This window comes from Orcinus orca, chromosome 9 (genome assembly GCF_937001465.1).
Source record: "Orcinus orca chromosome 9, mOrcOrc1.1, whole genome shotgun sequence".
NCBI classification, from domain to species: domain Eukaryota; kingdom Metazoa; phylum Chordata; class Mammalia; order Artiodactyla; family Delphinidae; genus Orcinus; species Orcinus orca.
This window is the reverse complement of record NC_064567.1, coordinates 59,271,982-59,298,711: the sequence shown is the minus strand read 5'-3', so window position 1 is coordinate 59,298,711 and position 26,730 is coordinate 59,271,982. Positions and strand designations below refer to the sequence as shown.

General features: G+C 39.7%; 1 protein-coding gene across 4 annotated transcripts in view; it reads left to right on the top strand.

The window, feature by feature from the left end:
• The window catches only part of SLC25A13 (solute carrier family 25 member 13), a 205,133-nt gene that overhangs the window by 39,500 nt on the left and 138,903 nt on the right, over positions 1 to 26,730 (top strand). For 3 of the 4 annotated variants that reach the window (XM_004265566.3, XM_012531515.3, XM_049715138.1), the window contains exon 3: positions 5,260 to 5,402. In XM_004265566.3, the coding sequence (XP_004265614.1) occupies positions 5,260 to 5,402 (143 nt within the window). Of the gene's footprint in view, positions 1 to 4,905; positions 4,965 to 5,259; positions 5,403 to 26,730 lie in introns of those variants that run through there. The other variant, XM_033420452.2, reaches the window with a different exon arrangement.

The following is a 26,730-nucleotide window of genomic DNA, read 5'->3' as shown; positions in this document are numbered from 1 at the left end:
GGAGAGGTAATTGTTTCACCTAATTTCATAGAGACAGAGAAAGTTAAACAAAATGAGAAGACAGAGGAAAACGTTTCAAATGAAAGAACAAGGGAAAAAGCCTGGAAAAAAACACTAATGAAACAGAGATAAGTAATTTACTTGATAAAGAGTTCAAAGCATTAGTACTAAGACTCTTAACGGGGGAAAAGAATAGATGAACACAGTGAGAATTTTAATAAAGAACTAGAACATATAAAAAAAGAACCAGCCAGCACTGGAGAATATAATAACTGAAATGAAAAAAAAATACACTGGAGGGAATTAACAAGAGATGAGGTGATATAGAACATATAAGTGATCTGGAAGATAGAGTAATGGAAATTGCCCAATAAGAACAGCAAAAAGTAAAACATTGTAAAAAGTGAGGATAGTTTTAGGAACTTCTGGGACAACATCAGGTGTACTAACATTTGCATTTTAGGGGTCCCAGAAGGAGAAAAGAGAAAGGAGTAGAGAGGGTCTTTGATGAAATTATGGCTGAAAACTTCCCAGATATCCAGGTACAGGAAGCACAGAGGGTTCCAAACAAGATGAACCCAAAGAGACCCACACCAAGACATACACTTAAAATGGCAAAAGGTAAAGGTAGAGAATTTTAAACGCAGCAAGAGAAAAACAAAGTCACATTCAAGGGAACTGCCATAAGTCTGTCAGCTGATTTTTCTGCAGAAACTTTGCAGGCCAGAAGGGAGTGGCATGATATATTTAAAGTGCCGAAAGGGAAGAACTTACAACCTGGGATACTCTACCCAGCAAGATTATCATTCAAAATTGAAGGAGAAATAAAGAGCTGCTCAGACAATCAAAAACTAAAAGAGTTCATCAATACTAAATTGACCTTACAAGAAGCATTAAAGGGTCGCCTTTAAATGAAAAAGAAAAAGCTCCAATAAGAAATTACAGGAAGGGAAAAATCCCACTGGTAAAGGCAAGTATATAGTAAAGGCTGTAGATCAGCCACTTAAATAAGCCAGTATAAAGGCTAGAAGCCAAAAATTGTAAAATTAACTAAACTACAATAAACAGTTAAGAGATAGACATGAAGATGTAAGATATGACCTCAAAAACAAAATGTGGCAGGGAGGAATAGAAAATGTAGATCTTTTAGAATGTGTTTGAACTTATATGACTTAATCAGTTGAAAACAAGTAGATATAGTTATAGGTCAACATATATGAACTCCATGGTAACCACAAATCAAAAAACCTACGGTAGATACACAAAAACTAGAGAGAAGGGAACACAAATATATCCCTAAAGAAAATCATCAAACAACAAGGGACAAGACTAAAAGAAGAAGAAAAGAACAGAGAATAACTATAATACAAAACAACCAGAAAACAAGTAACAAAATGACAACATACTTATCAAAATAATATTGCTGTGGACATTAAAATGCTAAAGCATGGGGTTTTTGTTTTTTGGTGTGAAATTGCTGGGTCTCTGCTTACGTGTATGTTCAGTTATAGTAGATATTGCCAAGCAGTTTTCTAAAGTGCTTCACCAGTTACATTTGCTTCACATTTTGCAAACATTGGTTATTTATTTTTAATTATCTTGTGTATGAGTAGTGGTATCGCATTGTAGTTTTAATTTCCATTTTCAGTGGAATTTTTTTAGGGGTCGGTAGCTTGACAGTGATTCTAAAGATCATTTGGGGAAAAATCAAAGAGTGATTATGGCCAAGAAGACTTGCAGGAGAAAAGTAATGCAATGTTTTTTTAATTTTTATTGCAGTATAGTTGATTTACAATGTTGTGTTAGTTGCAGGTGTACAGCAAAGTGAATCAGTTATACATATACATATATCCACTCTTCTTTTAGATTCTTTTCCCATGTGGGTCATTACAGAGTAGTGAGTAGAGTTCCCTGTGCTATACAGTAGGTCCTTATTAGTTATCTGTTTTATATATAGTAGTGTGTATATGTCAATCCCAGTCTCCCAATTTATCCCTGCCCCCGTTCCCCCCTTGGTAATCATAAGTTTGTTTTCTACATCCATGACTCTATTTCTGTTTTGTAAGTTCACATTCATTCGGCAGATATTTATTGAACATGTTTCACTCTCTGCCAGGCGACAGTCTGGAACTTGAGGATATAGCAGTGAGAAAGGAGAAAAGTCCTGTCCTGGCAGAGCTTTCCCTCTAGTTATAGCAATTAAGATGCATGTAATCTTGCAAGAGTAGACAGGTCAATGCCTAGGATAGACCTGAAACATTTCCTGCTGTAGTGATGACAGGAGCTGTCAGCCCATCCTGGCATTCTCCCATGGAGTTTGGTCAGAGTACATCTTGACCTTAGGAAGCCATTGACGACCGATCAGAAGTGGTACTGAAGATGGACTTGCTTGCCAAGCCTTTCCCTGGTGACCATATGATAATTTAGTATGTGGTAAACATTACATCCTAAATGGGGGAAGAGAGAATGATTTGATGTATGATCCTAGGACAACCAAGAGAGTAAGTAGAAAAGACTCAAGGTGGAGGATACTTTTTCAGACCACATAGAAAAACAAAGTACCAATAATGTACTGAAACTTAAAGGTAAAAGATAAACCTATTCAAGAAAAGCTAAGAGAAAACGTGGGTGAATATTTAGTCTTGAGATGAGGAAGAACTAGTTTCTAAACTTAGAAGTAATGGAAGAAATTGCAAAGGAGATAAAAATCTACAGCCTCAATTATATAAAAATATTAAACTCGAAAAATATTTACAACAAGTATGATAGACAAAGGGGGAAAAGGCTATGTTCTCACACTGTTGGTGAGACTGTAATTGATACAATCTTTCTGGAGAGCAGTGTGTTAATAAGTATCAAGACCCTTAAAGATGCTCTCCTTTGACTCAACAATTTCTCTTCCGGGAGCCTAGCCTTTGAAATTTGTCAGGAATTTGCACAAATGTTACATACAAAGCTGGTTACCTTAGCTTTTTAAAAAATACCCAAAACTGGAGATAATCCAGTAATCTAATAATGTCTACTGATGGGAGAAGAGTTAAACTTTTTAAAATAAATTAAACTGTTTTTAAATAAATAAATTATTCACTACTATAAGCAAACATAGGTATAATTCTAAATCATAGGATTGCTGTAATTAGAAGTGACATTTCCTTTATATTTCAGTCTTATTTTGCCTCAGTTAGGAAAATCAAAGTATAATCCTTCTACGTTTGCAAAAAGCCAAATTCATTGCTAACTGAAGAATAGTAGGATTAGTGGGCTGTCTTTGAGCTTTTCTTTTGTACTGTGCTAAAAAATGTTAAACAAAAACCAATAATCTAGATCATTTATAAAATACCTGTTGTGTGTAGGGCATTGTGCTAAGTGCGTTACATGATTGTTCATTTATTTCTAGTATCAACCTTAAGAGCAGGTAGTGTTGTTATCCCCATTTTACGGGTGAGGAGCCAGAGGCCCAGAAAGCTTTAGTTACTTACCTGAGGCCCTCCAGGTGGTTAGAGGCAGAGGCAGAAGCAGAGCTCTCTGCAGCCCAGGCCCGACAGACTCTAAAGCTCATAACTGAGTATCTAACCAAGAGCTTATCCCACATTGGAATGACTGAAATGTAGAAATGACAAGTGACTTTTTTAAAAATTAATTTATTTTTATTTATTTTTGGCTGCATTGGTTCTTTGTTGCTGTGCGTGGGTTTTCTCTAGTTGTGGCATGCGAGCTTCTCATTGCGGTGGCTTCTCTTCTTGTGGAGCATGGGCTCTACGTGCGCGGGCTTCAGTAGTTGTGGCTCTCAGGCTCTAGAGCACAGGCTCAGTAGCTGTGGCGCATGGGCTTAGTTGCTCCGCGGCATGTGGGGTCTTCCCGGACCAGGGATCGAACCCATGTCCCCTGCATTGGCAGGCGGATTCTTAACCACTGCACCACCAAGGAAGCCCCGACAAGTGACTTTTTAAAACAGTTTTAACTGGGATTAACTGCAGTTACAGAGGGAACAGAGATGCTATCATTGCACCTCTGTTCACTGTGCTCTCCCATCACTGTGGCTGCTGTCACCCAACTAGCTCTCTTCTTGTAGTTCATGGTCCTCATCTCTCCACCCCCCAAATCACTGTTTGATCCCAAGGATCAAGAGGCCCTCCCCTGCTCCACAGGGATATGTGTGACCCCCATGTTGTTTCTCAGCGTTTCCCACAGCCCCCGGTCCTCCACAGAACAGAAATGAGCAGGTTCCACTTATGTGAACTGGAACGTCTTGCAGGCAAGACCTGGGGGGACGCTGTGAAAAAGCATGACATGCCACCTTAATCTCTTTTTTTTTTTTGGCCACACTGCGCGGCACATGGAACTTCCCTGACCAGGGATTGAACCTGTGCCCCCTGCAGTGGAAGTGTGGAGTCTTATCCACTGGGCCACCAGGGAAATCCAACCACCTTATTCTTGTTAACCATTTCTGCTGTAGAATGGAGAGGACACTAACCACAGCAGCATTTCTTACCTGCTTCCATAAAATCTCCCAGCAGCCATGTTGTTAACAGTTTGCTCTCCAGCTTATCCTTTTTTTTTTTCCAACGTTATTGCCTTTGAAACAGGAAAGGGGGCAAAAGAATTGGGTTGTTTTCATTCATGATTTCAGAATTCTACTTTTTTTTAAAAAAAACAACTGTATGTTCTTGCTAAAGAACAAGGCAAAATTTGTCCTTCTAAATTTCTGTAAACCTGGGTTTCTCAAGCTCAGTGCTGTCGACAGTTGGCTGGGTGACTCTGTTATTGGGGTGGAGGGTCGTCCTGTGCACTGTGGGTATTTAACAGCATCCCTGGCCTGTACCAAGTAGATGCCAGTTTCTGCCCCTCCCCCCAAGTTATGACAATCAGAATTGTCTGTCAGCAGACACTGCCAGATGTCCCCTGTGAGGAAACGCGAAAACAGAGGCAGCTCAGAGCTAGAGAACTCCACCCCAGAAAGTCAGGTAACGTGCAGAGAAGGCTCGTCCTTGTGCGTTGTGCTTGGCTATTGGGGACATTGGTGTATGTAAGCTGGACAGTCAGGCTAAGCTGCCTGCAGTTGAGAACCGCTGGTATAAAAATAAAACTCGGCAAACTTAATGGGGTTTTGCTTTTTATTTGGAGCGATGGGAAATAACTGTCCTTGTGAAGAGTGTATTGTCATGTCTGATATTTTATCCATTGAATATTCTCCGCTTTTTCACATATTGGTTATATACTTTTGAGAACAAAATATATTTTCTCTCTCTTTTTAAACAGTATGCAAACATTGAAAAAAATGGTGAATTTTTCATGTCGCCCAATGACTTCGTCATTCGATATTTGAATATTTTTGGAGGAAGCCAGCCTAATCCAAAGACTGTGGAACTTTTAAGTGGTGTGGTGGATCAGACCAAAGATGGGTATGTTTATTTTTAATTATCTCGTTTAATTGTTTTTTGTTTGAAACAGCTTTCTGTTGCTTTAATGATTAGGAAGTCAGTGTTTACCCTCCCATCTCTTAAGAGCATTTTCTCTCCCTATTACAATTAATACGTTATTTTAGAAATAATACCCTTAACATTTCCTTCAGTGTTCTTATCACAGTTGGGGATTCTATATGTGTATTTCTTGACATAGTTTAAACAACTGTTAATAGTTTCACAACTCTTGCAGTTGAATGGTGTGAAGATGTACTCAAGTGTATGTAGTATATTAGTATTTTTGAAGGCCACTGTAAAAAATTGTGAGTAAATTTAAAACATAGCTCTGTGAACTTTTCTACAGTCTTTCTCTCTGCTCAAGTAACTTTTAAATGTCACATATGATTAAATGCTCGAAATCTAACAGACAGAATAATGATTCCAAATCCCCAAGAAGGGCATTCTGCCCAAGCTGGAAGAGAGACACTGGACCATCTAAAATTAAATAGGACACTTTGCAAAATGCCTTTGGATTTTTTTCCCCTTACCAGTCTTTTCTGTTTACATTTTTAAAAATGAGTCATTCCTAAGTTGTATAAGAATGCAGTTGGGGCTTCCCTGGTGGCGCAGTGGTTGAGAGTCCGCCTGCCGATGCAGGGGACACGGGTTCTTGCCTCGGTCCGGGAAGATCCCACATGCCGCGGAGCGGCTGGGCCCGTGAGCCATGGCCGCTGAGCCTGTGCGTCCGGAGCCTGTGCTCCGCAACGGGAGAGGCCACAACAGTGAGAGCCCCGCGCACCGCAAACAAAACAAAACAAAAAGAATGCAGTTGGCTTTTACCATTAAGTGCAGAATTTTGGGCTCTGAAATATTGGTAATACGACCGCCAGTGTCCCCTAATAACCAAGTATAATATATAAAAAGTAGCCTTCTGTATATAAACTGTAGTAGATCCAGCCATCTGGCCTTGCCACGTGCCAGCACCCCCTTTGATAGATTAAACCACCTGCCATTCTGGGGTGGTGTTCTTTAGCTTTGAACATCCTCTGTCGGTCCTGTGTCTGATTTTCCCACATGCATGGGTTTGAGATGCAAACAAAGTAAACTCCAGTGCTGCAGTGCGAATGCTCTCAGTTTTACCAGCACCTTCCTTTTCTTGCTTATGCACCTGTTGTTCCATCATGCATGGAAGTAACCTCCTCTAAAGTGGAAGTCTTGCAGATGGGAGGGGAGTGCGGAGGAAATGGGCAGTTATACGTCTTGTAATATGCTGGCAGATTGCTGGATTATATTGTCTCTGTTCCAGTAGCAGTTACTTGGGCTACTTCTGTTTTCTACCTCCCCAAGGTGGGATTCTTTGCTTGATAGGAAAATGTCATGTATGAGCAGGTCTTCCTTCCCTCACAGGACCTCTCTGGTGAGGTGCAGGGTGAGGCAGAGGTATATTTCACAGTAGTCCATTCAGGCTAAAGCTAGACAGAACATAGATTTATTCTAGCAAATATATATATATATATTTTTTTTTTTGAGTAAAGTTTGGTTGCTTCCACATACTCTGTGCTTACAAGATTCAGAAGAAGTGTGACCAAGCTCATGTGCAATATGAATTATCAGACTCGATGTTTAAGATCATTTTTTTCTTATTTGATAGTTAAATTTTTTAAGCTACAGGAAATTGAAAGAATTCAGTGAATGCCCAATAGATACCTTTCATCTAGATTGACTGTTAACTTTTTTTTTTTTTTTTTTGCGGTATGCGGGCCTCTCACTGTTGTGGCCTCTCCTGTTGCTGAGCACAGGCTCCAGACGTGCAGGCTCAGCGGCCATGGCTCACGGGTCCAGCCGCTCCGTGGCATGTGGGATCCTCCCGGACCGGGGCACGAGCCCATGTCCCCTGCATCAGCAGGCGGTCTGTCAACCACTGCTCCACCAGGGAAGCCCGACTGTTAACATTTTTAACACCTGTGTGCCTTTTTTCTTTCTTTCTTTTTTTTTTTACACATACACTTTCTACACATGCACACACATTTCCTCTTTTGGCTGGACCATTTAACTATAAATTGCAGGCCTCAAGATGCTTCAGTGTTTGTCTTCTAAGAATAAGAACATTCTTCTTACCATTATCATACTTAGGAGGATTAACAATGGTGTGAAATATATAATATCCAGTCGATTTAAAAATGTACCAGATCTCTCCCCTCACTCCCCACCTCAAATGGCTCATTGCCTTTTGTTTTTTAAATCCAGGATCTAATCAAAGTTCTTGTATTACATTTAGTTGTTGTATATCTTTTAATCTAGAACAGAGCCTTGCCTTTTATTGTTCTTTCATGAAATTGACTTAAAACCCAGGTCCAGTTATTTCGTTGAAGGTCCCGCATTCTGGACTTGTCTGATTGTTTCCTCATGACTTGGATTCATGATAGATTTTGGGGTGCAGGTTAGGAAAGATTCTACTACCTATTGTATCTCCTCAGGAGGTACCTCGTCCCCGCATTGATGACACCATGGGTATCCTGTTTCCCAAGCAGCCTTTGACCCACTCGTTTTGGCATCCATGGTGATCCTTTTCTGAATCAGTTATTACATTGATGTTTGAAAAGTAGTGATTTTTCTAACTCTTTGTTTGTCCTCTATTTGTTGTCTGCCATTCTTCAGTAAAGAAAAGCTTTCTTCCCTCCACTCCCTTTTCTTTCTCTCTTAATTTTTTATATCAGTATAAACTCATGGGATTCTTTATTTTAAATTCAGTCCATTATAATCTATTACTGTGTTCTCTGAGTTGTTCAGATTGTCTCAGTGAGGTCAGTGGGAGTCCCTTTAAGCTGGCTTGTACCCTCAGCCTTTGAGTACTCTTTGCTTTTGGTAAATAAGATGTTCCAGGCTCGCTTTGGATTTGTCCTGCTTCTGACCGGGACATTACTCTTTTCTCAAAGAAGTCCTGGTTCCTTTCGTTTGGGACTGGTGCTTGGAAACAAGGAGCTAAGCACTGGCTCATTGTTACCAGGGTAACTTTTCAGTGGAAAGAGCTGGGAAATATACTTTTAAAAAGTTCATAATGATATTTCCTATTTAAATTTAACATTTACAGGAGTTTTCCTTCTCTTCTATTTTGTACCTCTTTCTTTCAGTGAACATTTTGGTTCCTAGATGCATTAATTTTGTATAATTGTAGTATCTTATAATGTACTTTGCTTCCTTTCCATCCCACCCCCATTAACACACACGCTTTTCCTATTTCTTTTTACATATACTCTTCAAAAATAGAGGCTTAAATTCATTAGACATCAACAATGTAACATGCATTTAACATATATAAAGTAACATAACATATATGTTTTTTCAAGAGTTTATAACAAATCTGAAACGTTGGCTTTCTTTTCCTGATTTCCCAGTTGAGAACTGAGGGATCAAGCGATTTGCTACCAAAAGGTGCCCAGGCTTGTCTGGCTCTAGTCCTAGGCCTTCGCACTGTTCTGAGCTGCCTCTTCTCTCATAATCTCACAATCCTCTTTAACTTGACATTTTCTTTATGATTTTTTATTATCTTAAATCTTAGCATTTTACTGTGACAGAGAAAATCTTAAATGGTCTCAATCCTTTGCCCTATGACTAACTTTTCTTTCTTTTTTTTTTTTTTTGCAGTATTGACAGTGCATAGCTCAGGGAAAAGGGAAAACCATCACCCGTAACCTTCTCAGCTTGCCACAGATATTTTGAATTTTTTAGTATCTTCCATAATTTGTTAACCTGTATCAATGTTTTTCATAATTTGAATTCATTTTAATTGTAATTCTCTTTTATAATCTTTTCGACTGTATCAATTTTCGTATTTCCATATGCTGTTCATATGAACAGTGTTAAATAGCTTCATCATTTTCTATCAGATTAATATACCATACTTTATGAATTCATGCCCTTATGGAGTTATTTCAGTTTCTACTTTTCTATAATAGATGCTATTGGAGTGAATATCTTCATGTATATGACATTTTTCCCTCTGTTTAATTCCTTAGAAAGAACTAAGAGAGGGATTCCTGGGTCTAAGGGTAGAAATATTTTATAGCTCACCGTATGTATTGTAATAATTCTTGCCAAAAGGACTGAGCAATTGAAGAACTTGTCTCCGGTATTTAAGCTGACCGAGCTAGTAGCATAGGACCACTGTTTAAGACCCATGCAGATGTTCCTGTGCTATTTTCCCTAACCCTGACACGCAGCTCCACAGTATTTACTTCAAAAATAGATACAATCATACATCTTTTCTCAGTGTAAAATGGTGAATGCCCTCATTTCCCCTTCCTTTATCTTTCCACAAGTCACACATCATCCTCCCAAATCAACTACTGTTCCTTGAAAAAATTACATGACAGAAGCCACGCAGTGGCCCACAAAAGCACAACGGCACACGCTGAATGAACAATGAGGAAGTGCTGGAGGACGTGCCGTTAGTCTGGTCAGGCTCTTTTGGGGTGTGATCTCCTAGCTTGACTAGCCAGAGGGATTTTAGTGTATAACTTTATTAAAATTTCAAAAGCTATTTGTAAAGTGACAACTTTAGGATTTAAAAATAATGACAGCTGTGCTGGCCCAGATGTCGTGGTGATTTGAAATACTCATTTTGAGTTAAGTACTGGTCCCCCAGCTGTGGTTTCTTGAGTCCAAGGTCCAGGTCCTGCATATTTTACTATCTCCAGTGTCTAGTCCAATATCTGGCCTCTGTTTTGCATCAATTTGTTGACTAAACTTAGGTAAATGTACTGAGAAGTTTTTGCCCCCCTTACGTTATGAAAGCCCAGGAGTGTTGGGAAATGGAAGCTTTAGTTCAAATTCTAGGTTGCTCATTGTGGGAGGCTCAATTATGGCCACCTGAAGATACCAAGATATCATAGTCCCTGGAATTTGGAAATGCGACCTTGTGGAAAAAGTGTCTTTGCAGATGTGGTTAAATTGAGGATCTTGAGATGAAGAGATTAGGACACAACACTGGCAGGGCCAGGAGGCATTGTGACCACAGAGGCAGAGATTAGAGTGATGGGGTCACGAGCCAGGGAACACCTGGGGCCACCAGAAGCTGGAAGAGGCAAGGAATGCTTCTTCCCTAAAGAATCTCCCTTTGGATGGAGCATGGCTCTGCTGACACCTTGGTTTTAGATGTCTGGTCCCCAGAACTGTGATAGGACGAATTCCTGCTGTGCTGAGCCACCGACTTTGTGGTCAGTGATTGTAGCAGCCCTAGGAAATGAGTACCCTCACATAGGTATTTTCTTTGGGTAATGAGAAGGCCTGTAGTTGCGAAGAATTTTGGGGGGACAGAGACCAGCCAGCCTAATACCGAAAGGGAGCATTTTTTTTCAATAGTAGCTTTTGGCTAGAACCAGGCATTTTCCAGGCAGAGACCCCTGCTGTAGACTGTCTCCTTGAGGGATGGCCCTTTCTGGAAGGCTTCAGCTCTGTTTAGTGTTGGGCTGAGCTTTAGCGTGGAGGTAAAACACCTGTGCACTGCATGAACTTACGGACTTGTTGGCAAAGGGACCTTGTTTTTCTGGAGCCCTCTTGACGCTAATTTAATGACTCATGAGGTTGTGGCTTGGTCAGCCTTCCACGCTGGGAGAATCTTGTGGAGGCTGTCCACTCAGTCATTCAGCAGCTGCTTGAGAACCTCATCTCTGTGCCTGGCACTGTTCTGTATGTGCAGGATACCATGTCGAGTGGGAAAAAGAGTGCTTGCCTGCTTGGTGCTTCTAATTTAGTGCGGCAGACAGGTGTTAATCACAGAACCACAAATGTGAACTGATGTTGTGATGGGTGCTATGTAGGAGAGACATGGTGTGAGAGATAGCAAAGGGGGCTTCATGCCAACTGGGAGGTCAGGAAAGACTTCCACCGAGTGACATTTGAGCCATGGGAGTTGGGAAGGTGACAAGAGGTGGGGGACAGAGGACAACATTGTAGACAGAGGGAACAGTGGCTGCAAAGTCACATTCTGAAATGCAGGGGCTGGCAGGCCTGGAGCATGGAAGGTGCAGGGCATGGGGGGTGGGGGTTGGTGGTAGGCGGTGGCCAGACTGTGTGGGAACTTGTACTTCATATTAAGGATTGGGGGTCTTTGTCGTAAGAGCAATGGAGAGCCATCAAAGGATCGTGTGAGTCTGGGGATTGGCACGATCTGCCTCTGTTAAACGTGGTCCTCGCTGTTCATATTCTTTGATTTCACCAGTCCTTACTCTCCCTTCTAATAGCCTGTTGTGTTTAGATTTCCCTGCATTCCACTGTTTTAATAGATTTAATGATGAGTGTAATCAGTTTGTGAAGTTCCTGGAGGGTGCCCAGGCCTGGAAGCCTTTTGTAGGTGGACCTCTGGGTGAGGAGGGTTTTCTGAGCCTCAGAGGAGGGAGATGTTGGGTTTGTCTGTATAATTTTTGAGATATCTTTTACGTTTGGTTGTCATTACGTTTTTGTTTAAAATGGGAATGAAGCTTTTTTAACTGCAATTTTAATACATCGTTCACATAGCTATCTGCTAAGAGCAAGGGAAAAATAAATTGTGTGTGTGTGTCCCTTTGAGCTTCGCCAACATGTTTGTTTCTAGTTGTTGTTCATTAACTGAAGTCTCATTAGAGAGGCTGGGGCTCAAAAGCAATTTGACTAGTACCTGGCCTCATGTGGAAAGACTAAGCATGGCCTGAATAAGCCGGAGGTGTTGGCTGCCTGGCCTCTTGGGCTCAAGATGCTCTCTGCCTGTTACAGGTCCGACCCCTGTCTGTGTGGGGTGGGCACTGGGCAGCTCTGGTATCTAATTTGTTTGCTAGGATTGCTATTTTCCATCTCAAGTGTGGAATCTCTTTGCACTCCACGCAAAAACAAAAGTTGGTTCTTCTTTTGAAAAAGGGAATTTCAGAAATCCTGATTTCTTTGTTCTTTTTCTCGGACATTTTAATTATGAAAAATTTCAGTCATACACAAAAGTGAAATCCTGATTTCTTAGTGACAAGCTGACGCATTCAACTTAACACCTTGTCAGCCCCTATTCCTCATTGAATCAAAATGATAATGTAATCGTCATCCACAAATAAGTCTTTTCAGAGTACAGAGAATCAATCCTGGGACAATTCCCATTTTGAGGCATGAGGAATAAGGGTGTCAAAGACGAAAAGAGAAAAAAAAAATCTCAGGTTTTAAAATGTGTGGCTATATAAAGTGTGTTCTCTGCCTTTCCTATGTTCGCTATTTATCCTTCTGAGAAGGAGAAAAAAAGCTCCTTTAAATACTTCACAAGGTGAAGGAGGATATAATAATGTTGTTGATGATAAAAGCATTTTTATATACCTGTTTTCACTTTGCGAGGCTGTCGCGATGAAATCCAGGCCTTGGCCGCATGCTGGGAGTTAATGAGGTTTACAATTGGCAATGCTTAAAGAGTATTAGGATAATGTATTTAAACATCAGCAGTTCACAGTCTGAAATGCTCATCATCTGTCAAACACAATCCAGAGTCAATAAGAGGAGGTCTTTCAGTCTGCTGATGAGGAAAGTTTTCTACACTACTGGGGTGGACACAGAGTTCAGATAAACACCTGAAATTCATAAACTGTAGAATTAAGCAAAGGCATTTCTTTAATTAAAAAAAAAATTGGTACTAATCAACAGCAGTCACCTGAGAAGCTTAAATTTTCTTCTTAGTCATCAGACTCCCAAATTAATCTCCCAAAACAAAAAGCCTCATTAGCAGCTCTCGTTGAATCAGTGTCAGTTTTTTCTTTCTCTCAAAGTGTCTGATTAACCCCCTTTCTTTTTGCATTACTCACTTTGTGTTAATATTTGATGTCTGAAATCATGGGGGGGGGCGTGCAATGTGGTGGCTAGACGCTGTCTGTGCAGAGTAAATTAAAAAGAATTCTTAAAAAGGTTTGTATTATGTCGCTGGTATATTAGAAAACCTTTAGGAGTGTCAGGTGCCTGGGTTTATTTTTCTTCTTAATTCCAGAAAGCATTGATTAGTGAGTAGGTGCTGATTTCACTCCTCATTCATATGTAGGGATAGCCCTCCTTCTCTTCCCCCTTCTCCTACTTACCAAGCCAGGCCCTCATTTGGAGACTTTTGCTTTCAAGGGAAGGTGAGAAATGGGCCATAGCTGGAGGTGGAAGGGAGGTGAAAGGGGGGGTCTTTTTAAAATGGGTAGAGGGCAGTGTAATGCATGCTGATGGGAATGACTACAGAGAGTGGAGAATTGACAGTGTAGGAGAGAAAAGGAGGAAATTCTGATACATTCTGAGAGGGAGGTGGCCTCTTGTGGTAACATGGAAAGTTCATCTAGAACAGCTGCTCTCAGAGTGTGGTTAGTAGACCCCCGGGGGTCTCAGAGACCTTTCTAAGGAGTCCGTGGGTTCCAAACTGTTTACATAAAAATACTGAGACATCATCTGCCTTTTTTTGTCCTGTTGTATTTGAACTGATGGTCTTAAAAGCCACGGTTTATAGAACTGCTGGTTAGCACCGATTCAGCAGCGACCCCAAGCCCAGCAGTATGAGTGGTCATCGTATGCTTCACTCACACGTGTTCACAATCATGGTAGGAACGATGATGCCAATTCTGTTTCAGAGTGTCCTTGAAGAAGTAAAAATGACTGATTTTTTATTAAATCTCACGCTTGAATACATGTCACTTACAAATTCTGAGTGACTAAATGGGAAGCATCCGTAAAGACTGCTGGTTACTGTCCTGTGATGGTTGTCAGAGGGAGAGCAACTCAGGTGCTCGCTGAGTTAGTCAGTTTTTAAATGGGACACACTTTTTGAGAGAATTAAAATTTTCATGTGACAGCCTTCTGATACTTAAAGCCTTTTCTGATATAATTAGTGGTGATAGTAATAATGTGGTTTTTCAATATAGTATAATGCAATGTGCCAGCGTTTGGAAGATCTGCATAACTGAGGGAAACATCTTTTCCAGTTGACCAGTACATGGTGTTAGAGAATCACATATGAGTCAAAGGTCTATTCAAAGTGCAAGATAGACCCATGGATTTTAATGTAACAAGGTGGGAGAAGTTCATTGCTACAGTTTCAGATTCCACATTGCAGCTAATCTTTAAGAAACTATCCCTTGTTGGGATTTGGTGTTGTATCATAGAATATCCACAAGTATCTAAAAAGGCTATTAAAATGCTCCTTCCTTTTCTAACTGTGAATCTGTATGAGGCTGAAATCCTTCATATCCTTCAACCAGAAAAACATATTACAGCAGATTGAATGCAGCTGTCTTCCATGAAGTCCGATATTTAAGAGATTTGCAAAGACATGATACTGCTTTTTTCTCACTACATTTTTTTGTTTTAGAAAATAGTTATTTTTCATATAAATATGTTATTTATATTGCCATATAATAGGCTTATTCACTTTTTAATGAATTAATATTTTAAGAATTTATCAGTTTTAATTTCTCACACAGTAAATATGATAGGTACAACCCACATAAATAAAAGCCCCTTGGGATCCTCAATAATTCATAGGCACATAAAGGGGTCCTGAGACTTGAAAGTTTGAAAAATACTGAGCTAGAAAAATGGAAGATAAGGTACTATATGGGGCAGAGGTGTTGTATAGATGTGGTGGTGGGATTTGGGGGAAGTTTTCTTCTGATCTCCTTGGTTTTTCTCTGGGAGATAGATGAGACGGAGGATGCAGGTGAGGTATTGTCAGTTTGAGGAGAGAGGAGAATATACTACATATTCGTTTAGAAGTGAATGGATAAAGGAACACAGCATGGCTGCTGGGTTGGACCCACTTGAGGTCCCACCTGAGGGCTTGTGGTCGTGAAATTCAAAGTGAGACCAGTTAGTGTGGCTGTTTGTGTTCTAGCTACCGAGGCCAGCTGCTTACCTGCTGGCATGGAGCAGGAAGTGTTGGCTATGACCGAGGTTGGGGGCTTGGCCGTTGATTAACCCAGAGTAGGTAAGGGCATGCAGGGGAGCAATTATAATGATTGACTATAGATTTAATCTGGATAAGGGGCAAAGAAAGGACATCGGAATAGCAGGCAGTGAGAAGGTGGTAGGCTCAGTGAATTGTTGATTTCAGTGAGATTGAAGATTGTTGAAGTTGGGGTATAGAAGGGAGTGAGCAGGAAGGCTAGAAGGTAGTGGCCAAAAAGTGAGATGCATGAAATTGAGAATAAGGAGGTATTGCAGTTACTGGTGACGGCAGAAGTCTAGAGTCTCACCGTCGGAGGGAGTGACCGAGAATGGTTGGAGAAAAGATCATTGGAAGAGGCAAGTTCAAGTAATTGGGAGGCCTGGGTGTTTCAAATTATTGAAAATATTGAGAATTAAGGTAGGAGTAGGGTTGGAGAGCATGTCAATGAATCAGGAGTTAAAACATGTTAGGGAGGAGGTATGAATCTGGAGTTATTAGGTGATAGAAACAAGTTGGGGTGCTGAGTGCTAGTTATATGGTGGGAGTATTTAAACTGGGGGTTAGGAAGGAAGGATTGGGGGATGGTCTGGGAGAGGCAATGGGAAGGAAGGAGTACACCTCCCCTGCTTATAAGCTTGATGCAACCCAGGACTGCAGAGGAAAGCCCCTTGCTGCTTCAGGAGCATGGAAGAGCCAGGTGTTGGTTACAGCAAACAGGTGAAGGGATATTTAGAGGACTCCTCTGAGAGGAGTTCCCTTCAGAGATGGAATTGAGGATGAGATTTTGCTCACCGTGTGCTGTGAATTCTAGAGGGCACAGTGGGGAGGGGTTTCTGGGAGATGGTGGGTGACAGAATAGGGAAAGTGCAGAGCCCCTGTGGGGATTAGGTGTGGGTGTTAAAGGGTAAGCTGGGAATCTGGGGCTGCTGGCAGGCTGCTGTCGACATGTACAGGATAAAGGGCACAATGAGATTAGTCTTGATGAACTCCAGATTGTACCTGCTGGGAGATAGGGATCTTTGTAGAGAGGCAAGGAAGCTTGGGGAGGGGCAATCTTATTACTTGAAGAATTTTTAAAGCAAAAATATTCTGTGGGATTAGAGCTCTGCTGATGTTTTTATCCTAGATGGTTAGATTAAAGGATGAAAGAAGCAAAGAGTTACCGAGCACATATAGGGTTCCAGATCTGGTGCTAACAGTTTCCACCCTTTCTCTTATTTAATCCTCATAACAAGTCCTTAAAATAGGTACTTTTACCTCTGCCAACCCTAACCTTACAGAGAGAGGTGCAGAATCATAAAGTTTAAATAATTTTCTTGAAGTCATATATCTAGTGCTGGAACTAGAATTTGGACCCAGTTCTCTTTGGTTTGTGCCCAATCTGCTCTGGAACTTTGTGTGTTTAGAGAAGAATATTAAAAATGGAGCTTTGGGGCTTCCCTGGTGGCGCAGTGGTTGAGAGTCCGCCTGCCGATGCAGGGGTCACAGGTTCGTGCCCTGGTCCGGGAAGATCCCACATGCCGCGGAGCCGCTGGGCCCGTGAGCCATGGCCGCTGAGCCTGCGCGTCCGGAGCCTGTGCTCCGCAAAGGGAGAGGCCACAGCAGTGAGAGGCCTTCGTACTGCAAAAAAAAATGGAGCTTTGAATGAGAACTTTGCATATGTCTTTGCTTAGAAGTTGTGATTCCCTTTGCAAAATTCTTAGTCCCTGAGACTGATTATTTGACCAACTTAAGGTGGACCTAAAACCTTCATGAGAGCTATCCCAGCTATCATCCACACCCACAAACTTAGGGAAAACTGTCCTCACATTCCTCACATTTTTATTTTTTAGGCCAGGAATACTTTTTGGTATACTCTTCCCCTTTTATTTCTCACAGACTGAACCTTGAAAGTACCAGTGCACACCGTATTCTCAGAAGGCTCACCTTTATTATGCCAACTGAAAATACCAACCCTTCTTCCCAGCATGTCAGGATGCTCAGAAAATGTTTGAAGAGCAAATACTGTTCCTTCCCTCCCCCTTGCCTTGTTTGGTTGTCTGGTTTTGCTTTACCTGTACCATAGGTGTTTAAAATTCAAATCTAAGATTTTAAAGGAAAGGAAATCAAATGTAAGCTCTGTTTCCTGGCTACTTGCAAACATATTTCTCTACAAATGTCAGTGTCATTGACACAGGATGTGGCTGTTGCTTAAATTAAAAGTCTTGCCTTAAGCTGTGAGGAATTCCTGAAGTGAAATGTGAGGAGATAGTGCCTGTTAACTTTCCCTTTGATTGTGGCATAATTGTCAATGAGTCACTTCCTAATAAACAGAGTGAGATTCTCAGACTTTAATGAAGGTTTTGGAGGGTAAAGCTTCCATAGCAATCTGATGTAGAGATTTGGGGATCTTCAGTCTGGAAAAATAAGAGGTGAAAGAAGATAACTGTCTAACTTTCATAGAAATTCTAGAGAAACTTTATTATATTATTTGTTTATATTATTTATTATAGAGTCTCTGTAATAAAGGATATATGATAGCGTGGCCTTGTGTTCTATACCTGAGAGAACCTTGATACTTTAAAAATATGTCAATTTCAGATTTATTAATTCATTTAACAAATATTTATTGACACCAACTATGTGCCAGGCACTGTTCTAAACAAAACAGATAAACATTGCAGTCTTATATAGCAAATAGACAGCGTAAACCAATAGACATATGTGATAGAGAGGCAGGTGGCTGTATCTATTTGTGCAAGGGAAGGAGATGGTGAGTGGCCATGTGCTCTGGGGTACTACAGTCGATAGGGTGGTCGGGGAGACCTCTTTGTTTTTGTTTTTGCGGTACACGGGCCTCTCACTGTTGTGGCCTCTCCCGTCGTGGAGCACAGGCTCCGGACGCGCAGGCTCAGCGGCCACGGCTCACGGGCCCAGCCGCTCCGCGGCATGTGGGATCTTCCCGGACCGGGGCACGAACCCGTGTCCCCTGCATCGGCAGGCGGACTCTCAACCACTGCGCCACCAGGGAAGCCCAAGTGTGCTTGTTATCTTTGAGATAAGCAAGGAAACCAGTTTGATTAGAGGCTGGTAATGAGCAGGAAAGTGGAAGAAGTCAGAAAGGTATCCAGGAGCCAGATGATAAAGGTACTGTAGTATTTTATTTCAAGTGAGGGAGAAGTCACGAGAGAGTTTTGAGCACTGGACTGACGTGATCAGAATAACGGTTTGAAAGGATCTCCCTAGCTGATTTGCAAAGAATAGAATGAAGTGGGCAAGAGTGGAAGAAAGAAAAAAGATAGTAGGACTAGAGGGCTAGTTGTGGAGATGATAAAAGTGATTGGATTTGGGATTTTCTTGATAGATTGGATATGAGATATAGGAAGGAACAATCTAAGTGACTGAGGGGATTCTGAGGGAGGAACAGGTTTGGAAGCAAAACTAAGCGTTCTTTAGGACATGATAATATTCGGGTGTCTATTAAACATGTAATTGGAGACAGAGACTGATAGATGTTAGGATCTGGATTAATTTTAGGGGAGAGGTCTGGGTTAGAAATGGGAGTCAGCCAAATTAGTTCCTTCATCTGAGCCAATTTTCAGCATCAGGAGTTGATGTTGTAATAACTTCTGAAGGTTCAAAGAGTTGTGTGTTATTTTTTTTGTGGGAATGGGGGCCTTTTTTTATATTGAGTATTATGAACTCAAAGGGCTTTTATGCATTTGGTATATTTTAAAAATTGAGGTATAGTTAATTTATTATGTTGTGTTTGAAGTGTACAGCAAAGCGATTCAGTTATACATACGTATGTATGTGCATATATATATATATATATTTAGATTCTTTTCCATTATAGGTTATTACAAGATATTGAGTATAGTTCCCTGTGCTGTACTGTTGGAACTTACTGTTTAATTATTTCATGTTTAGTAGTGTGTATATGTTACTCACAAACTCCTAATTTATCTCTTTCCCCGCCCTCCCGCCCCCCCCCCCCCCACTATCCCCTTTGGTAACCATAAGTTTGTTTTCTATGTCTGGGAGTCTATTTCTATGTTGTAAATAAGTTCATTTGTATCATTTTTTTACATTCCACAAATAAGTGATTTCATATGGTATTTGTCTTTCTCTGACTTACTTAATATGATAATCTCTGGGGCAGTCCATGTTGCTGCAAATGGCATTATTTTATTCTTTTTAATGGCTGAGTAATATTCCATTGTATTTGTACACCACATCTTCTTTATCCATTCACGTGTTGATGGACATTTAGGTTGCCTCCACATCTTGGCTATTGTAAATAGTGCTACTGTTTACAATAGTGAACGCTGAGGTGCATGTATCTTTTTGAATTAGAGTTTTCTCCAGATACATGCCCAGGAGTGGGATTGCTGGATCATATGGTAACTCTGTTTTTAGTTTTTTAAGGAACCTCCATACTATTCTCCATAGTGGCTGCACTAATTTACATTCTCACAAACAGTGTAGAAGGGTTCCTTTTTCTCCACACCCTCCCCAGCATTTATTATTTGTAGACTTTTTAGTGATGGCCATTCTGACTGGTATGAGGTGGTACCTCACTGTAGTTTTGATTTGCATTTTTCTAATAATTAGTGATATTGAGCATTTTTTCATGTGCCTGTTGGCCATCTGTCTGTTTTCTTTGGAGAAATGTCTATTTATGTCTTCTGCCTATTTTTTAATTGGACTTTTTTTGTTGTTGTTGTTGTTTTGATATTAAACTGTATGAGATGTTTGTATATTTTGGCAATTAAACCCTTGTCAGTAGCATTTTTTGGAAATATTTTCTCCCAGCCTGTAGGTTGTCTTTACATTTTGTTTATGGCTTCCTTTGCTGTGCAAAAGCTTTTAAGTTTAACTAGGTCCCATTTTTTTATTTTTGGTTTTTTTTCCCGTTACTCTAGGAGATGGGTCCAAAAAGATACTGCTGTGATTTATGTCAAAGAGTGTTCTGCCTATGTTTTCCTCTAGGACAGTGGTCCCCAACCTTTCTGGCACCAGGGACTGCTTTCGTGGTAGACAGTTTTTCCACAGATGGGGGGCGGAGGCTGAGGGTATGGTTCAGACGGGAATGTGAGCGATGGGGAGTGGCAGATGAAGATTCACTCGCTCACCTGCTGTTCACCTCCTGCTGTGCGGCTCAACTGTTGGGGACCCCTGCTCTAAGAGTTTTACAGTATATAAAAGTATATAGGGGCCTCCCTGGTGGCGCAGTGGTTGAGAGTCCACCTGCCGATGCAGGGGACACAGGTTCGTGCCCCGGTCTGGGAAGATCCCACATGCCTCGGAGCGGCTAGGCCCGTGAGCCATGGCTGCTGAGCCTGCGCGTCCGGAGCCTGTGCTCCACAACCAGAGAGGCCACAACAGTGAGAGGCCCGCGTACCACAAAAAAGAAAATAATAAAAATTTTTTAAAAAGTATATATATATAAAAGTTTTTATATATATATATATATATATATATATATATATATATAAAAGTATATATGAAGTATATAGTTTTACATTTAGGTCTTTAATCCATTTTGAGCTTATTTTTGTATACGGTGTTAGAGAATGTTCTAATTTCATTTTTTTACATGTAGCTCTCCAGTTTTCCCAGCACCACTTGTTGAAGAGAAGTGTTGAAGAGTCTTTTCTCCACTGTATATTCTTGCCTCCTTCATTGTAAAGTAATTGATCATAAGTGTGTGGGTTTATATCTGGGCTTTCTATCCTGTTCTGTTGATCTCTATGTCTGTTTTTGTGACAGTACCATATTGTTTTGATCACTGTAGCTTTGTAGTATAGTCTGAAGTCAGGGAGCCTGACTGCTCCAGCTCCATTCTTCTTTCTCAAGATTGTTTTGGCTATTCAGGGTCTTTTGTTTCCATACAAGTTTAAAATTTTTTTTCTAGTTCTGTGAAAAATGCTATTGGTAATTTGGTAGGGATTGCATTGAATCTGTAGATTGCCTAGGGTAGTGTGGTCATCTTAACAATACTGATTATTCCAATCCAAGAACACGATGTATCTTGTCATCTGTTTGTGTTGTCCTCAATTGCTTTCATCAGTCTCTTACAGTTTTCAGAGTATAGTTCTTTTGCCTCCTTAGGTAGGTTTATTCTTAGGTATTGTATTCTTTTTGATGCGATGATAAGTGGGCTTGTTTCTTTAATTTCTCTTTCTGATCTTTCATTGTTAGTGTATAGAAATGCAACAGATTTCTGTGTATTAATTTTGTATCCTGCAACTTTACCAAATTCATTGATGAGCTCTAGTAATTTTCTGGTGGCATCTTTAGGATTGTCTATGTATAGTATCATGTCATCTGCAAACAGTGACAGTTTTACTCCTTCTTTTCCAATTTGGATTCGTTTTATTTCTTTTTCTTCTCTGATTGCTGTGGCTAGGACTTCCAAAACTATGTTGAATAATAGTGGCAAGTGTGGACATCCTTGTCTTGTTCCTGATCTTAGAGGAAATGCTTTCAGCTTTTCACAGTTGAGAATGATGTTAGCTGATATTTGTCACATATGGCCTTTATTATGTTGAAGTATGTTTGCTCTGTGTCCACTTTATGAAGATTTTTTTTATCATAAATGGATGTTGAATTTTATCAAAAGCTTTTTTCTCCATGTATTGAGATGATCATATGGTTTTTATTCTTCAATTTGTTAATGTGGTGTATCACGTTGACTTGTAGATATTGAAAAATCCTTGCATCCTGGGATAACTCCCACTTGATCAAGGTGTATGATCCTTTTAGTGTATTGTTGGAGTTGGTTTGCTAGGATTTTGTTGAGGATTTTTGTGTCTGTGTTCATCAGTGATATTAGCCTATAATCTGCTTTTTGTGTGTGATATGTTTGTCTGGTTTTGGTATCAGGGTGATGGTGGCCTCATAGAATGAGTTTGGAAGTGTTCCTTCCTCTGCAGTTTTTTGGAATAGTTTCAGAAGGATAGGTGTTAACTCTTCTCTAAATTTTTGGTAGAAATCACCTGTGAAGCCATTTGGTCCTGGACTTTTGCTTTTTGGGAGTTATAGAATTACTGATACAGTTTCAGTACTGGTAATTGGTCTGTTCATATTTTCCATTTCTTCCTGGATTCAGTCGTGGGAGATTATACCTTTCTAAGAATTTGTCCATTTCTTCCAGGTTGTCCATTTTATTGGTGTATAGTTGCTTGCAGTAGTCTCTTATGATCCTTTGTATTTCTGTGGTTTCGGTTGTAACTTCTTTTTCATTTCTGATTTTATTCATGTGGACCCTCTCCCACATGAATAAAAAGAAAATAGTTTTTTTCTTGATGAGTCTGACTAAAGGTTTATCAATTTTGTTTATCTTTTCAAAGAACCAGCTTTTAGTTTCATTGATCTTTGCTATTGTTTTTTAGTCCCTATTTCATTTATTTTTGCTCTGATATTTATGATTTCTTTCCTAAGAAAGAAACTAAGTTTGGGCTCTGTTTGTTCTTCTTTCTCTAGTTGCTTTAGACGTAAGGTTAGTTTGTTTATTTGAGATTTTTCTTATTTCCTGAGGTAAGCTTACATCACTATAAATTTTCCTCTTAGACCTGCTTTTGCTACATCCCATAGGTTTCAGTTTGTCGTCTTTTCATTTTCAGTTGCCTCTAGGTACGTTCTGACTTCCTCTTTCATTTCTTCAGTGATCCATTGGTTGTTTAGTAGCATACTGTTTAGCCTCCATGTGTTTGTGTTTCTTTACAGTTTTTTTTTTTATCCTGTTTCTAGCTTCATAGCATTGTGTTCAGAGAAGATGCTTGATATGATTTCAGTTTTCTATTACTGAGGCTTGCTTTGTGGCCCAGCATGTGATTCATCCTAGAGAATGTTCCATATACACTTGACGAGACTGTGTATTCTGCTGCTTTTGAATGGAATGCTCTGTAAATATCAGTTAAGTGCATCTGGTCCAATGTGTCATTTAAGGCCTGTGTTTCCTAATAGATTTTTTGTCTGGATGATCTGTCCATTGATGTAACTGGGGTGTTACAGTCCCCCACTATTATTGTGTTACTGTTGAATTCTCGTTTTATGTCTGTTAACATTTGCCATATATATTGCGGTGCTCCTGTGTTGGGTTGTATTTGGCATGTTTTAATCAACTGTATGTATCTCATCTTTGGCCAGTGGGAACCTTTTTATATTTTCTCCTTTGTCCTTTTTGATAGGCTCCATCAGTATTGGAGTATTTCCTTGCTTTGTGGCAAAGCAGGATGTTATTCTATGTATTTCCTGCTCCAGACCTGGACTCAGCCACACATCCATGGAGCTGTATTCTTTGTCATGGGCAGCTATATATAGAGACCTGCTTTGAGGCTTTAGTGGATAGAAGGAGGAAAAAGTCTTCAGTTTATACTGGTATTTCAAAGTTAAATGGACAAAATTAAAGTCAAAATATGTTTAGTTTCTGATTTTTTAAAATTTATCTCTATTCTTTCACTGAAAATCTTGATTACCAGCAACATCACAGAATTACATATTTGCAATATGTAGGATATATTCAAAATAAAAACACCAGTATTGATGCTGACAGATACTGAAGGAAGCTTAAGATTTCTTTTCAACTTTATTTGTGCTTAGACTGCATCCCACTAAGTATATACAATGAAAATACTGTGTTCTAAGGTTATTTGAAATAATTCATTTCCCTGTGCGGTTTTGCCACCAACTTGATGTGTATGGTTAGGTTCATTCATTTCAGTTTGTTTTCAATTTTTAGGGACTGCTTTTTTTCTTTTAGATCTAATTTAATTGTTGCATATATAAAACAAATGTTTCCTAAGTCACAACTATATAATAGAGGCAAGGTATACTCAGAGAAGTCTGGCTGGAGATGCCTGTCTTCTTCCCCCTGTCTCCACCCTCCCCCTTATAGCTTACCCTTTTTTCCTTTAGTTTTTGTATTTTTCTTCCACAGGGTGTTTCTCCCCCAAATATAAATAAATTGGTATGCATGCATATTCATGTTCATATTTCTCTCCCCATTCATACCCCAAACCAGCCATGTAAACTCTCACTATAGTGTATATATACTGTAGTATTTGAGTTCTTTACTACTGTATATGCTACAGTGTATATAGTATATGTGTATGTGTGTGTGTTTTAGTTAGGGTTCTCCAAAGAAACAGAATTAATAAAGCATATCTGCAGTTGACCTTTGAACAACACAGGGGTTATGGGCACTGACCCTCCTAACAGTCGAAAATTTGAGTATAACTTATGGTTGGCCCTCTGTTCCTGCGGTTCTCCCATATCTGCAGGTCTGCACCCTTGGATTCAACCAATCTTGGATCATGTAGTACTGTAGTATTTACTTTTGGGGTGGGGGAACTATGTATAAGTGGATCCTAGCAGTTCAACCCATGTTTTGTTTTGGTTTTTTTGTCAAATAAAAGTCTCTCCAAATTCGTTACTTTCAGGCAGTAACAGATTGTCACATTTAGCAACTGTCTTACATACACCAAAGATTCCAGAAAAAAAAACAATTTGAAAAACTTTAATAAATGGAAAGAGAACTTTTCCCAGTTACCTTATACCATTTCTAAAATATGAACAGTTACATAGACTATAAGAGTAGAAAACAGTAGAAAATTGTAATGTATTGACTAAAATTATTCAGTGAATGGACATCTCAATTTATCTAGATTATCTAAAATTCTTGGATATGTGAAATATATAGAGAAATTTTTCACTATCAAGGCCCCCCACCATTTCACTGTGTTATTCAAAAAATTAACTGATTTTTCTTTTGTAAAAAATTGGATTTTTGAATCCTGATACTGGCAGGTTTGCAGAAGTTTATTGGGTTGAAAAGAAAAGAAATTTTTTTAAAAAGCCAATTTTTTCTGCTATTCCACTCAAATTTTAAATTGAGTTTTACATTCTTTTTTTAAATTTAATTTAATTTATTTTTTTATACAGCAGGTTCTTATTAGTCATCAATTTCATACACATCAGTGTATACATGTCAATACCAATCGCCCAATTCATTACACACACACACACACACCCCCGCCGCTTTCCCCCCTTGGTATCCATACGTTTGTTCTCTACATCTGTGTCTCAATTTCTGCCCTGCAGACTGGTTCATCTGTACCATTTTTCTAGGTTCCACATATATGCCTTAATATACGATATTTGTTTTTCTCTTTCTGAGTTACTTCACTCTGTGTGACAGTCTCTAGATCCATCCATGTCTCAACAAATGACCCAATTTCGTTCCTTTTTATGGCTGAGTAATATTCCATTGTATATATTTACCACATCTTCTTTATCCATTCGTCTGTCGATGGGCATTTAGGTTGCTTCCATGACCTGGCTATTGTAAATAGTGCTACAATGAACATTGGGGTGCATGTGTCTTTTTGAATTATGGTTTTCTCTGGGTATATGCCCAATAGTGGGATTGCTGGATCATATGGTAATTCTATTTTTAGTTTTTTAAGGAACCTCCATACTGTTCTACATAATGGCTGTATCAATTTACATTCCCACCAACAGTGCAAGAGGGTTCCCTTTTCTCCACACCCTATCCAGCATTTGTTGTTTGTAGATTTTCTGATGATGCCCATTCTAACTGGTGTGAGGTGATACCTCACTGTATTATTGATTTGCATTTCTCTAATAATTAGTGATGTTGAGCAGCTTTTCATGTGCTTCTTGGCCACCTGTATGTATTCTTTGGAGAAATGTCTATTTAGGTCTTCTGCCCATTTTTGGATTGGGTTGTTTGTTTTTTTAATACTGAGCTGCATGAACTGTTTATGCATTTTGGAGATTAATCCTTTGTCCATTGATTCGTTTGCAAATATTTTCTCCCATTCTGAGGGTTGTCTTTTCATCTTGTTTATGGTTTCCTTTGCTGTGCAAAAGCTTTGAAGTTTCATTAGGTCCCATTTGTTTATTTTTGTTTTTATTTCCATTACTCTAGGAGGTGGATCAAAAAAGATCTTGCTGTGACTTATGTCAAAGAGTGTCCTTCCTATGTTTTCCTCTAAGAGTTTTACAGTGTCCGGTGTTACATTTAGGTCTCGAATCCATTTTGAGTTCATTTTTGTGTGTGGTGTTAGGGAGTGTCCTAATTTCATTCTTTTACATGTAGCTGTCCAGTTTTCCCAGCACCACTTATTCAAGAGGCTATCTTTTCTCCATTGCATATCCTTGCCTCCTTTGTCATAGAGTAGTTGACCATAGGTGCGTGGGTTTATCTCAGAGCTTTCTATCTTGTTCCATTGAGCTATATTTCTGTTTTTGTGCCAGTGACATATTGTCTTGATTACTGTAGCTTTGTAGTATAGTCTGAAGTCAGGGAGTCTGATTCTTCCATCTCAGCTTTTTTCCCTCAAGACTGCATTGACTATTCAGGGTCTTTTGTGTCTCCATACAAATTTTAAGATTTTTTGTTCT